Source organism: Aspergillus sclerotioniger (assembly GCF_003184525.1).
Source record: "Aspergillus sclerotioniger CBS 115572 chromosome Unknown BO94scaffold_15, whole genome shotgun sequence".
Classification (NCBI taxonomy): Eukaryota; Fungi; Ascomycota; class Eurotiomycetes; order Eurotiales; family Aspergillaceae; genus Aspergillus; species Aspergillus sclerotioniger.
Genome location: NW_020291005.1, coordinates 304,555 through 317,533, shown reverse-complemented (window position 1 = coordinate 317,533; position 12,979 = coordinate 304,555). Strand labels below are relative to the sequence as shown.

The 12,979-nt window shown below is 53.8% G+C and overlaps 4 protein-coding genes across 4 annotated transcripts; 2 read left to right on the top strand and 2 right to left on the bottom strand.

Moving 5' to 3' along the window:
• Window positions 1-288: 288 nt before the first annotated feature.
• Window positions 289-1,600, top strand: BO94DRAFT_624623 (1-aminocyclopropane-1-carboxylate deaminase/D-cysteine desulfhydrase; the record flags this gene model as incomplete). The annotated part of the gene is made up of 2 exons (XM_025617234.1): window positions 289-326; window positions 373-1,600. 2 exons carry the CDS (start codon window positions 289-291, stop codon window positions 1,598-1,600), a joined length of 1,266 nt encoding a protein of 421 aa, XP_025467021.1.
• A 499-nt stretch (window positions 1,601-2,099) lies between these two features.
• BO94DRAFT_81893 (putative PHD transcription factor (Rum1)) lies at window positions 2,100-7,885 on the bottom strand. The gene is made up of 5 exons (XM_025617690.1): window positions 7,222-7,885; window positions 6,183-7,104; window positions 6,032-6,126; window positions 3,310-5,981; window positions 2,100-3,242 (listed from the first exon to the last, which is right to left on the bottom strand). The coding sequence occupies exons 1-5, from the start codon at window positions 7,585-7,587 to the stop codon at window positions 2,123-2,125; spliced, it is 5,175 nt and encodes a 1,724-aa protein (XP_025467020.1). The 5' UTR covers window positions 7,588-7,885; the 3' UTR covers window positions 2,100-2,122.
• A 2,632-nt stretch (window positions 7,886-10,517) lies between these two features.
• BO94DRAFT_556901 (structure-specific endonuclease subunit SLX1) lies at window positions 10,518-11,868 on the top strand (the record flags this gene model as incomplete). The annotated part of the gene is made up of 2 exons (XM_025613899.1): window positions 10,518-10,765; window positions 10,842-11,868. The coding sequence occupies 2 exons, from the start codon at window positions 10,518-10,520 to the stop codon at window positions 11,866-11,868; spliced, it is 1,275 nt and encodes a 424-aa protein (XP_025467019.1).
• Window positions 11,869-11,918: 50 nt separating this feature from the next.
• BO94DRAFT_586011 (bifunctional thymidylate/uridylate kinase) lies at window positions 11,919-12,657 on the bottom strand (the record flags this gene model as incomplete). The annotated part of the gene is made up of 2 exons (XM_025615732.1): window positions 11,919-12,448; window positions 12,513-12,657. 2 exons carry the CDS (start codon window positions 12,655-12,657, stop codon window positions 11,919-11,921), a joined length of 675 nt encoding a protein of 224 aa, XP_025467018.1.
• Between the last annotated feature and the right edge of the window lie 322 nt (window positions 12,658-12,979).

Genomic DNA, 12,979 nt, shown 5'->3' with positions numbered 1-12,979 from the left:
GCCATAAACGTGCAGACACCAGGCTGATACTGAGGGAGACGACAACTAAAGAGATAATAGACAATTGATATATTCACAGAGTAACTGCTGACTGCAAGTTACTCTTCAGCTCGGGTAAATCCACCAACCCTCCCCGCATTCCCCCACATCCAGTACTTACTAACGTGACTAGTACTCCGCGCTCATCTCCAACGACATCTAACGTCACCACCGCTGACTACACCTCATACTCCTCAAAACCTCTCCCCCATAACCTGAACATTATCCATAAAATCCACGTGCACCAAAATGATCCCCCTCCCCTCCCCCTTCTCCCAAATCCCCCGGTACCCCCTCCTCTACCCAACCCCATCCCCCATCCACCCCTCCCAGCCCTAACCACCCTCCTCACCCGCCCCAACCCCAACCCCAAGCATCCCCCCACCAATCCCCCCTCATAACCATCTACACCAAACGCGAGGACCAATCCAGCCCCTTCGCCTCATCCGGCAACAAATACCGCAAACTAGAATACCTCATCCCGGACATTCTCTCCTCAGTCCCCAAATACGGGACTCTAGCTCCCGGCCCTCACCACGGCACCCTCACCCACCCCCCAAACCCACCACCAGCAAAAAAGACAACAACGCTAGTCACCGAAGGCGCCCTCCAAAGCAACCACACCATCCAAGTAACCAGCATCGCCAACCACTTCCATCTGGAATCAGTAATCATCCTCCACAAAGCCACCGGCGGCGGATTGAATGCCTCCACCAACAAAGAAGCCTTTACTGAGACAGGTAATGTCCAGATAGCGAGGTTACTAGGTGCGGATATCAGGGTTCTTGATTCTTCGACTGTATCATCAAAATATACATCTACAGATCCAACGACTGCCACCGAAAATGATACCGAAGACGGGGTCGCCTCCATCCTAAGCACCCTGCAAACCCATCACCAAAAATCCACATACTGGATTCCCTCAGGGGCAAGTCTCCACCCGCTCGGTGGACTGGGGTACGCGCGATGCGCATTTGAAATTGCCTTTCAGGAAAAAACTCACGCCCACACCCACCTCAATCCAAGTCCCAAGTTACGATCCCGATTCGACTACATCTTCGTGGCCTGCGGAAGCGGAAGTACCCTTGGCGGGCTCATCGCGGGGATGAAACTCCTCCAGAAAGAGGAAGAACACCAGCACCAGAACAACCCCCCCCGAAAAATCATCGGAATCATGACCTCCCCCACCCAAAACCGTGCATATCACGAGGACCGCGTACTAGGGTTTGCGCGTCAAGCAGCGGGGTTAATCGGGTTAGATGGGGAACGGGATATCGGGATGGAGGATGTATGTGTGGATGAGCGGTTTGCGGGGATGGCGTATGGGGAGTTGGATGGGGAGACGAGGGAGGTGTTGGGGGAGATGGCGAGGGAGGAGGCGGTGTTGTTGGATCCGGTGTATACGGGGAAGGTGGTGAGGGGGATGAGACAATGGGTGAGGGAGGGGGAGATTGCGCGGGATTGGGTGGCTAGGGGGGGAGGGATTGGGGAGGAGGTGAATGTGTTGTTTATACATACTGGGGGGCAGACGGCGCTGAGTGCGTATGCGGATGTGGTGTAGTTGATTTGGGGTTTTTGTATATAAAGGCAAGGCGTATGACAATGGTTTTTTTTATTAACCTCAACCCGCAACGCGGCTGCGGGGAAAATACGATAGAGAAAGAAAGCAAGACAGCAGTGTACATCGGCCGGAGGAACGGAAGCCACCCACGGAAAAGACAGGAAGCGAAAGAAGAATCGAAGAAAACACCACGCAATGTTTTCGTACACCCATCTCACAAAGGAAAGACGCAAACACAGATAAAACAAAACAATCCTACAAAGCAAACAACTCATCGCAAAGCAGCGGACATCCAGTACAACACCATAACGATCCAGGAACCACACAAAGCCACCAGCAAGTCTTGGAACGCCGCAGAATGCCGTGTCATGCAACGTAAACAGGTCAATAGAAAGAGAAGACGATTTGCGAGAGAAATTCCGGACGGCCCACAGAACCCACAACATGGTCACAGTCCAGTTAGTCGAGAAGAGTAGTAGTAAATGCTAGCGAAATAGGGCATATTTTCAACGTGGAACCCGGTCAAAGCTCATCGGCACGCTCTTCAGCGTCCGCGTGCCCGTTAACATCCCCGTTGGTATTCGCCCCCGACAGCCCGTCCGAATCATCATCCCCGTTGCTCACCTCGAGAACCTCGAGCGCCTCGTTGGCGTGCGTGTTCTCCATGAGCTCTGGTTCTGGCTCGGGCTCCGGATCGGGCTCTTGATCCTGATTGGTCAGGTCGGCAAACACATCATCGAGATTCTGACGCGGACTGCTGTCGAAGGGATCCCGGCTGTCCACATCCACGACGGAAGGCCCGTCATGAGGGTCACGGTTGTATCGGGGAGAGCTGAAGAGAGACGTGTCCAGTCCTTGATGCGGCAGGGGCGGAGAACGCGGAGGGAACGATGGCGAATTGGCCGAAACATGAGGGAGGAAAGCCGAGGAGCCGGGAGCAAAGGCCGGAGTAGGGTCATTGGCAGGAAGCGAGTAATTGGCGGAGAATGGATAGGGCGGGTTGGGCGCCTCGGTCATGGGCGTCAGCGTAGGACCACTGCGGCTGGAATCCGAGTTGGAGCCATCACCCGGAGCATGGAGGATCGAAGGCCGACCCGTCTGGATTTCGATCGACTTGCGCTTGGAGAAACTGGGCTGCTTGGTGCGCAGGTGCGGCGGCAGATCTTCCGGCCGCTCGACGCCCAGCTGAGCCATGATCTTCTGCTGCTTGGTCGGCCGGGGTTTCCGAGTGGAAAGTGACTGCTCCAAGATCGGCGGAGGTTCGGGGGCCACCGGCGCCCATTTGTGGATCTCTTGCCGGAAAAAGTTGGTTTCGTAGGCCAGCAGAACCTCGGCTCCCTCGATCTTGCGCAGATAGAAGATCAACGTGGGGACCTCCTCCGTGGTGGTGCACGCCGCATTGGTGAAGCTCTGCAGAAAGTCCCGGAAGGTCGTTGCCTGGTTGATGATGCTGTCCAGGATCTCCTCTTCGTCAGGCTGGAAAGGCAGCCCGGCAATCTCGGCCTGCCACTCCAGGAGATCCTCCAGCTTGGGACGAGCGGCATCGCGGGGAATCTTTTGGCGCCAGTCACAGATGGGGCAGGTATACTTGTCGAACTCCTTGACCTTGCCCCGTGCAATCTTCAGGCATTTCCCGTGGTACCTGCACACGCCCGGGGTCAGCGGAAAATGCCCTCATGTCCCAAGACGAGAGAATCAGCCAGACTTACCATTCATGACAAACCTCGCACTCGATCATCATGCCAGCCTCCGAGTGTCTGCAGATGCAAAAGACATCCCGTTTCCGCGACTTGCCACCACCCCACATACTCGGCGTACTGGTGGGCTCCAGCAGCCCGTCGGGGGTGTTGTCTCGCGACGCAGGTTCCACGGGCGGTCGACAGCGATCCTCCAGGTCGAAGCAGTAGGAATTGCGCTTCTCGACATACTCCATATGTGACTTGAGAATGTGCAGCGGGGCATTGGCCTTGCCAAACAGTTTCTTGCCCTTGCGCATCCAATCCTCATGGCGCTTCTGCTCCCGCTCCAGGTCAATCGCCCCCGTCGGCCGGCTGTTCAACTCCTCCAGGGAATCCATGAGGTCCCGGACTTCCTTGTACTTGGGGCGCTTGCGTAAATCCGGCTCCCGGCTCCGGTCATACAGGCTCTGGATTCTCCGCTGGGCTTCGCGTTGTTTGGTCAATATCGCATCTACGGCAGCCAGGGTGTCGGGGGAAACCGGGAAACGGGTTGCCTGGGCAGAGAGGGCCTCCAGTTGTTGGTAGTGAACGGCTTCTACGGACATCAACTCCTTGGCTTTTGCTTCCCAGGCCTCACCGTGCCGACAGAGATCCTTGAAGTGGAGCAGGTGGTCGCTGGTGTCCGATAGTCCGAGTTGCTCGCCGGCCTGGATGAGCTCCTGGCAGTCCTTCAGCGTCAGATACTGCTCCCGTTTGCGACGCGCTTCGTCGTTCCATTTCATTTGTCGAAGCATATGCTCAAGTCTCTCCACATCGGGGATCTCCACGTTGAAATTGCGAGCGGATTCCACTAGTTCCTCGACTTCCTGGACCGATCGGATATTGGGGTTCATGAGGGCAACGCTAACGTCCTGGTGGAATTTCTCGATCTCGCGGGTCTTCTCTTCCAGAGCCGCCATCTGTGGACAGTCGAACGACAGTTTATCAGCCTCTGCAAGAAGGGCGTAGATGTTTTCTACTCTGCGAACTTCACGATCACGTTCTTCCAGCTGCGCAGCCTTGGAAGTCCCCTTGCGCCACGCCTTCTCGTTCTTCCTCCGGTTCTGCTGCTTCCGGGTAATGTAATTGGTTGCTTCTTCAACCCATTTATCGCAGCGCTGGACGAAGGCTGCGAGATCTTGGAGACCAGGCAAATGGTATGGGATTTTCTCACCTTCATTAAGTAGGTTATGAAGGACCTTCAACTGGGGCTTCGGCTCGTCTTCCAGAATTTTGTCGAGCTTTTCTCCCCAAGCCTCCGGAATCCTGGCGCGTTCCTGGACCTTCAAAACCAAAGCCCTTAAGGCATCATCGCTCATTCGGTAACGCAGTGTGTGGTCCGGACCAAGTAACCTTTGTGTTAGTGGTTCGCCACAGCAATCATACGTTTCCACGTGTGGCAGGCACACTGTCTTCCCAGTCTTGTGGCATCGGAACTGCGCTAGATAAGTATAGGCCTTGCAGAACTGGCACTGATAATCATCCTCGGGCAGGTCTTCTTCCTCAACCAAAAACTTGAGCTGGCAGTCACCGGTCGCCGCCGGATCTTCAGAATAGAGGGTGCAGTTGTGCGGAGCGATTTCACGATGCCGGGCTGCGAACGTAGCTCGTTCGCCCGTTTCCCGGGTACAGGTGCGTTGGAGGGCGGGCGCCAACCATTTGGCCGTCGTGATCGAAGAATCACGGGCCGCGGCCGTCAGGAGCAGTTCGTCATGGGCAAAACAGGGGTGTCGGCGGAAGTCTTGGAGGCGCTGCACACCCGTTGCACCCCAGGGTTCCCAGTCCGCCGGCGCGAAGTTGACAGCCTCGTTGAAGTTGAAGCCATGGTTGAATCCGGCGTGATACGCCTGAGGGAAGGTGATCACAAATTGACCGGCCCGCTGATCAAGCGCATACACCCGAACGCCAGCCTTTCTCAACTGATCCGGTGGCATCAATGTGACCAGTTGGAAGAGGAGGTCGGGCTGGCCCTCAAACAGCTCGGGCACTGCCTGTCGCATGGCTTCTTCAAACGCCTCTGCATCGGCCCCCGGAATTCCGTACCAGGTCTTGGTGGCACCAAAATGTTGGTAATTGGCTGAGTACGCGTAATGGTCTTCGTTGTGCCAGCAGAAGGTCGAGAAGCACATGCCGACATAAACCCAGGGAACCGTCATGCCGGAAATGTCAGACTTGATATGACGAAACAATGAGTCCCCGTGGAATGGCATCACGTTCAAGTTCCAAGGATCGACTGAGTATGGGTCCAATGGATTCCGCTCAATGGTGGGAAAGCCACTGCCATGGGTGGTTGAATGGATGTCCGCGCCGTACTCGACCTCGACTGTTTCCGTCAAGCTCTCCACGAGCCGCCAAAACTCCCGTTCGACATCATCTTCGGACTCGCGACGGTGAGTATTGAGCACGGGGTCAAAAGGCATTTTGGAGGCGAAGTAGCTTTTCTTGAAGTTGTTCGCTTTCTCCTGGAACTGTTTGAGCGAGTACACCCCGCCCTCCTCGAAACCAAACTCGCCGGTGCCGACCAGGCACTTGGGGCAATGCCAATCGTACTCCGGGACAGTAGACAGCGGTGGGTCGAGACAAGATTTGTGGTACCCATGATCACAGCTATCGCACACTAGAATGGACGATCGGTCTTCCGATTTGCCACAAATTTCGCATTTCTAGCCTAGGTTAGCAGTTGGTAGCGACCACAGGTAGAGTGAAAGCCTACATCACCAGTCTTCCGGTTGTCACTTTTGCGTTGTCGAGGTGGAGCGGGGCGGAGAAGGCTCATGTGGGAGCCCGAGACGGTGGGCAAAGGCGCATCTAGGCGAATGGGTTAGATAGCAGATATAAATCCTCAATTGCAAAAATACACATACCTTTCCGAAGCCGCTTGCTCCGTCGACCATTGGCATCGACTTCCCCATTCTCGGTGTGTGATCCACTGTCGTGGCTGATCGTGCGCTTCATTGGCTGACCCGCATGGCCATTGGACGTGACGTTCGGATTGACCGGTTGTTCGGTGACACTCTTTGGGGTGAGAGAGCCATTGTCTACTTCCCGCTTCACAGGAGGGGCGCTATTCACGGCCACAAAAGACGGGGACCGGTTGACGGCGGTGAACGCACTAGAGCCGGCATTAACCGGAGTGAATCCGGAGGCAATCGGTCGAGGGGGTGTAGGCTCGACGGGAGGCGTGGGCTTCTCCGGAGTTGCATCCACCTCCATCGCCGTAGTCTGAGGAGCAACTGGATTGCTTAATGCTGGCTGAGGCGTCGAGGACGGAGTATTGATGTCAAGCGTCACGGGCTTTTTGGGCATGGGAGACTGGTTCGGGGAAGGTGTATAGGGACCACCATGCTCCAACTCCAGTTGTTGCTGAACCCCGGGCTTGGCCACTCGAAGATACTCTTCGTATGGTTGCAGCCATCTTTGGTAGGAGTTCTTAAGCGACGTTGAGAGGGAGGACATGATTTTGCCGCTGTAGCCCAAGTCGCGTCCAATCTCTGCCCATTTCTTCATCTTGCAGACTTGATCAAAACCACCGCGAACCTCGACGGCCTTCTTCAATTTATAGAGGTCCAGAGGACGCTTGTCGACGCTCGGAAATCGGTTGAGGTTGGTACCATGTTGCTTGTGAAACTTGGCCAACTGATCGAGATAGTTCAAGTTTGCACGAGTTCCTGAGTCCGCGTCAGAACTGGGCTGCGGAGCTCCACCGGCAGCTTGCTTGGCTGAGCGCGGGGGCATACCTCCTTCAACCGAGTTGAGCTCCTGTCGACGGGTTTTGAAATGGAATCGCTGGAAAACGTATGGTTAGCCCCATCAGAACCCCGGGAGAGATTCTAGACTCCGCCACCGCGACTCTTGCTTGATTCACAGCACACGAAAGAGTTTACAAAACGGCAGACCGCATACCTCAGTGTCTATAGCAAACGGTGGTTGCCAATTCTCAGGAGGAATGATCCTGCAAATTCCATATTTCTTGCCCTCCGGCGCAATCTTGCGGATGTATGCCTCCGGGTCTCTAAACTCCTCCTCAGTCGGACGAAAGGTAGGTGCCTCTTGTAAACCATGAGGACGGACTCGTTTGCTCGGTTCTCGAGGGGCATTGGGCTGTCCTCGTCGTTCGACCGTAGATAAATCGAGGGGGGTGGATCTGCGAGCGCTCAAGGGAACATTGTGAGAATGCGATGGGTGAGTGCTGGCCGATCGGGTAGGCTGGCGGCTTGTGGAAGGCTGCAGGCCTGTAGAGGAGCCTCCCGTTGAGGCCGGAGCCACCATCTCTAAAGGCGACGAGGGAATGGAGACGAGAGAGAATTTGCGCGTGGTCTATCGCGGACGGAAGGGGGCCAGCATCCGATGCGAAAAACACATGGAGGAAGGCCAGAGAAACCGAGGCAGTGGGCGGAAGGTTGCAAGCTGATGGTAGGCGCCTAGCGAGGGTCGATAAAGGGAGAGAGAGGCAGGGCCGAAGGAGAAAGAGGGAGGGAGGGAGATAGGCGAGGGGAGGTGAATTGATGATAGAGGGCAGCGAGCAGATGTCCAAAGGAAGGCCGAGATGAACCCGGGAGGGTTAGTGTGGAGAATCTCGGAACAGGAACAAGGATCAAGTCAGTAACGTGCGGACCCCAAGGAGCAGAAGTAAGTCAGCAGTGTGGTGGGAAAAGAATAAGGATAAGAATTTCGGTGATTAGTCCCGTCGCAGGGGCGTTCAGTAGTTGGAGGTTAGTAGAATGGGGGTCGAGATTTAGCAGCCGTAACGATTGGCCCAATTGACCGTAGCCGGAGTAGGTAGTAGTAGTTCGTACGTAGCCTGGGCTTTGCACGGTTGGGTTGGCTTCCGGTAAGGAATCCCACTAGGAGAGTACGTAGTGGTAACTAGATAGATAGTACCACTATCGACTCCCGTCCGTCAGATGAAGTCTGGACTGGACTGGACTGGACTGGGGGGGTGTGGGAGAAGAAGGGAAAAGTGGATCGAGAGCTGAAGAAACAATCAGATCCCGAGTTCATCAAAAAGGGACAAGAAGATGACTGACTGGGAGGAAAGACCAAAGGGGGCAAAAAAGAAAATTAGAAAAAAAAGGGAAAAAAAGAAAACCAGGGAAAAAGCAAGAGGACAAAACAACAGTCCCAGTGCCAGTCCTAGTACTATCTAGTCTACTGGGAAGAAGCAGACGCCGAGGGACCGGAGAAGAGAGATGATTTGCACCTGGCTTTCATGGCCTCAGGCCTGGTAGCGAATGAACCCTGAAGCGGTAATCCCAGTAAGCTCCAGTTACCGTACCGCCGTATGGAAATTCCCGTCGCCCGCAAACGGTGATGTAACGACTCGACTTGACGGCCTCGGCGAAGAAGAATCTAAACCTTCCTAGTATTTCCTAGTGGTTCCCAGCCCTTCCATATCGTAAATCCAATACCTGTCATAACGACCAGATCATGAGGGCTCGAGGCATAGTGGGATATGGAGACCTTTTGGTACGTGCATGCTGGAGTAGGTTATCCCATGGCACGTTTATTTGTCTTCTACGGAGTAGCATACTGGGAAAGCTCTACTGCCACCAGTGTTCTGCTATCTAGATACATGATATATGTCCATCCTTGAAAGTAAAAGGAATTCTAAGTAGAGAAGAAAAAGAAAAGGTTCATAAACGGAAAAATAAAAAAAGAATTTCAAGGAAAAGCGTAAACAGCGGAAGAAGTTCAGTTTACCCCGGGGCAAAGGTACAAAAGCTCCTTTAGATGGAAGCCCTCCAGGAAGAGCGTATGGCGGGGACGTACGGGGACGGTAATTTATGACCGGATCATCCATGACCTTACAACAGGGGACGGAGTGGCCGGTTGCTTAGCTCAACCATATCAGGCTTTATCCTCACGTCGTGAGACATCTTGCCCGCAACAGACCTTTCCCCTCCGCCGGCACTTGCCTCGATTGATACTAGGGGGGTACAATGATGTCCTCAGAGAGCAGCCGGAGAAATATACTGAAACTTCTGCCAAGTCTTTGCCTTCCGAATGGGTGTTGGGGAGGTGTCGGAAGGAGTCAGGTATGATACACATTCTTGAGTGACACGTCAACCGTGGTCCGCAACCGACCACGAAATATCTAAGGTAGTAAGACTCAAGGACACATGAACACATAACCTAGCAATCCTAGGTCTTCCGTAGGGTACGGAGTCGGCAAGTACTGCCCTCTGCCCATAGTAATCATAGCCCTGGAATGGAAATGGCTCCCGGCGTCCTGACTGGCCTATAGCCTAGGTAATCATGCAATGCTCACTTCGCTAGCCCAATAATGCCCATTTTAGATCACATGCGCCCACCATCTTACGGGTCGAGCTTTTCCGGACTTCGGGGACCCAGCCCGTACGGTCCGCTGGAATGCGGGTGAGATGGGATGGGATGGGATGGGATGGACCCCCCGATTGTATCGTTGCCGTCGTAAATGCGTTTGTTGTGGTCATCCTGCCGAACAGAGGCAGATGTCAAGCATGATTGTCTAATCAGCCGGGTGCAAAGTAGCACTACAGCTCGACAGAAGTACTGCAGATGACGCTGCAGCTGATTGACGTTCGACATCCATCCCTCTAGAATTTCTAGATTCGGTTTTCCTTTTTCCTTGTACTTTTCTTTTTGTGCCTCTGGGTTGTCCGCTTTGCTCCGATGCCGTGTCATGCAATGTCCCAATGGGGTTATTGATGGTAACATCCTGAGAGCCCCTTCATTACTTATTGCTGGCCATCATTGCCATGCTTGGTTGAGCCTCAGTCCATGTCGGCCGCTGCCCCAGGCAGAAGAGCTGCAGTAGCAAATTAACGTGGTTCGACAAGCCGATTCCAGTATGATGGAGAGCAGAAAGTTCTGAAGTGTTCTGCAGGTGCTTGGAGGAAAGGAATAAGCGATGTAAATTTCAATTCGTGGGTGTAACTGGCAACCCAACTAGAAGGGGAAGAGCTCAGTGGTCGGACATCATGTGACCCGTGCTATTCTTGCTGGAGCAACAGCGATCGACTGTATCGGCGTAGATCTTGAACGCCAACCTCAGATCGCAAACATTGCCATATTGTGGCGCGGTTCTCGCATAAGCGCTCGGTTGATCCAGATATACCAGCCTTATCCGGATGTATGAAGCAGTAAGCACATTGATTCGGAGTGTCTAAGATTTGATCATCGCGGATCTAGGAGAGAGACCTGTTTGTTTGCCTGTCACGATGGATGATGCGGAAGTTGACCATACTAAACCAATACCCGCCTTCTACTGCTGCTATCTGCTGCGCTCAACCAAACAGCGCACTTCACTGTACATCGGTTCCACCCCACACCCTGCCAGGAGACTTGCACAACACAATGGTGACTCTAAAGGTGGCGCCCGCAAAACAGCAAAGGATGACAAGAGACCGTGGGAAATGGTCTTGCTCGTGGAGGGCTTCACGAGTCGTGTTGCTGCGTTGCAATTTGAGTAAGCAAACATACTTGCTCTTACATGTCGCATTTGCGCATCTTTTCTATGATACTAGATATCTAATGGATTGTAGATGGGCATGGCAGAATCCAAGAATGTCTTCGCAGCACCCAGCAAATCGCCACCAGCTCGAACTAGGGCCAGGCGGCGAGACTCAAGCTACATCAGGGACTCAGCCCAGCGCGGAGACGGGCAAAGCTAAGCACCGAGGTCGTGGTTCGCGGAGATCGCTCAAGGCCCACATAGAAGACTTGCATCTTTTCCTACGTTCCACCTATTTCTCGAAATGGCCTCTGAAGGTGCGCTTTTTCAACGCAGACGTATACCAGTTGTGGATAACTTGGTGTGATCGCGTGGATGGCTTGCTTCCCGACCATGTCCGAATCATCTTAGATGGGGATTGTCCTAATGACCACCTCCCATGTAAAGATGACTCGAGGGTGCAACACGTTGACCAGATTAAGGCCGACTACAGCAATATCCACGATTATTTAGAGAAGTCGCATTTCTTACTGGACGATCCCACCGACTTGCGTTGCAAAGTATGCCAAGCAACAATCATTCCAAGCGAAGAATTGGCAGTGGTTTGCCCCCAGACCAACTGCCACTGCATCAGCCATCTATTGTGTCTATCAACCAGGTTTCTAGATAGCGCCAAGGAGCCAGACCAGCTAGTTCCAATTGACGGAAATTGTCCTCTATGTGATAACCTCATACAATGGTCAACAATGATGCAAGAACTGAGCCTCAGAAATCGTGGACGCAACGAGGTTCAGACGGTCTTGCAAAAGGCCAAAAAGTCCCGTGGAAGGACGCCTGGCGCTATCCATGTAACGAGCGCTGCTGACAAAGGAGCCAATGCTATGGGAGAACCAGGCAGCAGAGCTGAATGGGTTGAGAGTTCGACGGGCGGGTCCAGCGACAGTTTCGATGTGAACTGTCGTGATGACGCTAGTTTGGACGAAAACTGGACCGAGACCTTGGATTTCGATATAGAGCCCTGCATCTTGGACCACTCCAGGACCCATAACACAGGTACATCTAGAATTGAGATCGTCATAGATGACAGCGACTGCGATGAAATGGAGGAATTGGGATGATTCTCTTGTTCTCCTTGCAAGATTTCCCGCCGTCAGTTCTTTCGATGAAGTTAAACAGCAATCGATACGAATCTCTTCAAGGGCCCAATGGAGTCCAATCCGGCTAGGCAGTCCACTGCGCTCTTCTGGATGTCGATAGAGACATTCTCGAACGACCTTCCTGCATCAATCACGCGGATGTTGCCGCTGCGTTGCACACGGAAGATGGTTTGAAACAATTCGCGCACGCGGCTTTGCATGGTTTCGTTTTCATAGCGTTCGGCGCCAAACCCCCCGCGCTTGGCAGCTTCCTCCGGGGCGATACTGAGGAAAAGACACAGGTCAGGCTGAGGCAATCCGATTTCCGGCGTCCACGCCCATTCCAGGGACAAGGTGGGGTTGGCTTTGGCGGCCGAGTACACAGCACCAGAGTAGGAGTAGCGGTCCACAATGACGGTAACTCCGGCTGCTATATCGTCCTCGATGGAGCGGGCGATTTCCCAGCGATTGGCGGAGAAGAGGAGATGGATGGAATGGTCGTCCAACTGCGACTGGTCACGTAGGTAGCCATCAATCAGCTTCCCAATGGGCGTGGTCCGGTCTGGGTAGATGCATGGGTTAGAGTGGTGCTCAGGATGTACAACACAACGGGGAGACGAGGCTACCTGGGAAACGGATGTATTTGACCGAGTGGCCCAACTGCTGCAGTTTGTTGCGTAAAGACTCGCACTGACTGGATTTGCCCGCGCGGTCCAGGCCCTCGACCACGATGAGAGCCCCGCGTCGTGCGGGAGGATTCTGTGCTGCCATGTTGTGGGACGGGTGGATTCAAGGATGAGTGATAAGAGAGGATAGCCCAAGGATTTCTCTAGCTATCTTTTTCTGTACAGACGCAGCAAACAAATAATATATAATAAAGAGAGGGGAATGTCGATTGTGGAGGACGGAAGATGGATTTGGTCCCTCTCTCCGCGTGCCTCAGGCGCATCGCGATTTGCTTGGGGTGGCTTGTCCCATTCCGGTATGGCGTCTGGAGGAGGGCGTCGATCCCAGTTTCGGTGATCGACCTGTAGACTCGTAGAGAGACATCCTACATGGCGTATCTGACACAGCAGATTTCTAAATATAACGC

Bases quoted from the DNA above. Each gene is read 5' to 3' on its own strand.
- BO94DRAFT_81893 (XM_025617690.1), bottom strand. From the start codon at position 7,587: ATGGTGGCTCCGGCCTCAACGGGAGGCTCCTCTACAGGCCTGCAGCCT. The intron at 7,105-7,221 runs GTATGCGGTCTG...TACGTTTTCCAG, and splicing joins CGTTTGCTATAGACACTGAG to CGATTCCATTTCAAAACCCG. The intron at 5,982-6,031 runs GTAGGCTTTCAC...AACCTAGGCTAG, and splicing joins ACAACCGGAAGACTGGTGAT to AAATGCGAAATTTGTGGCAA.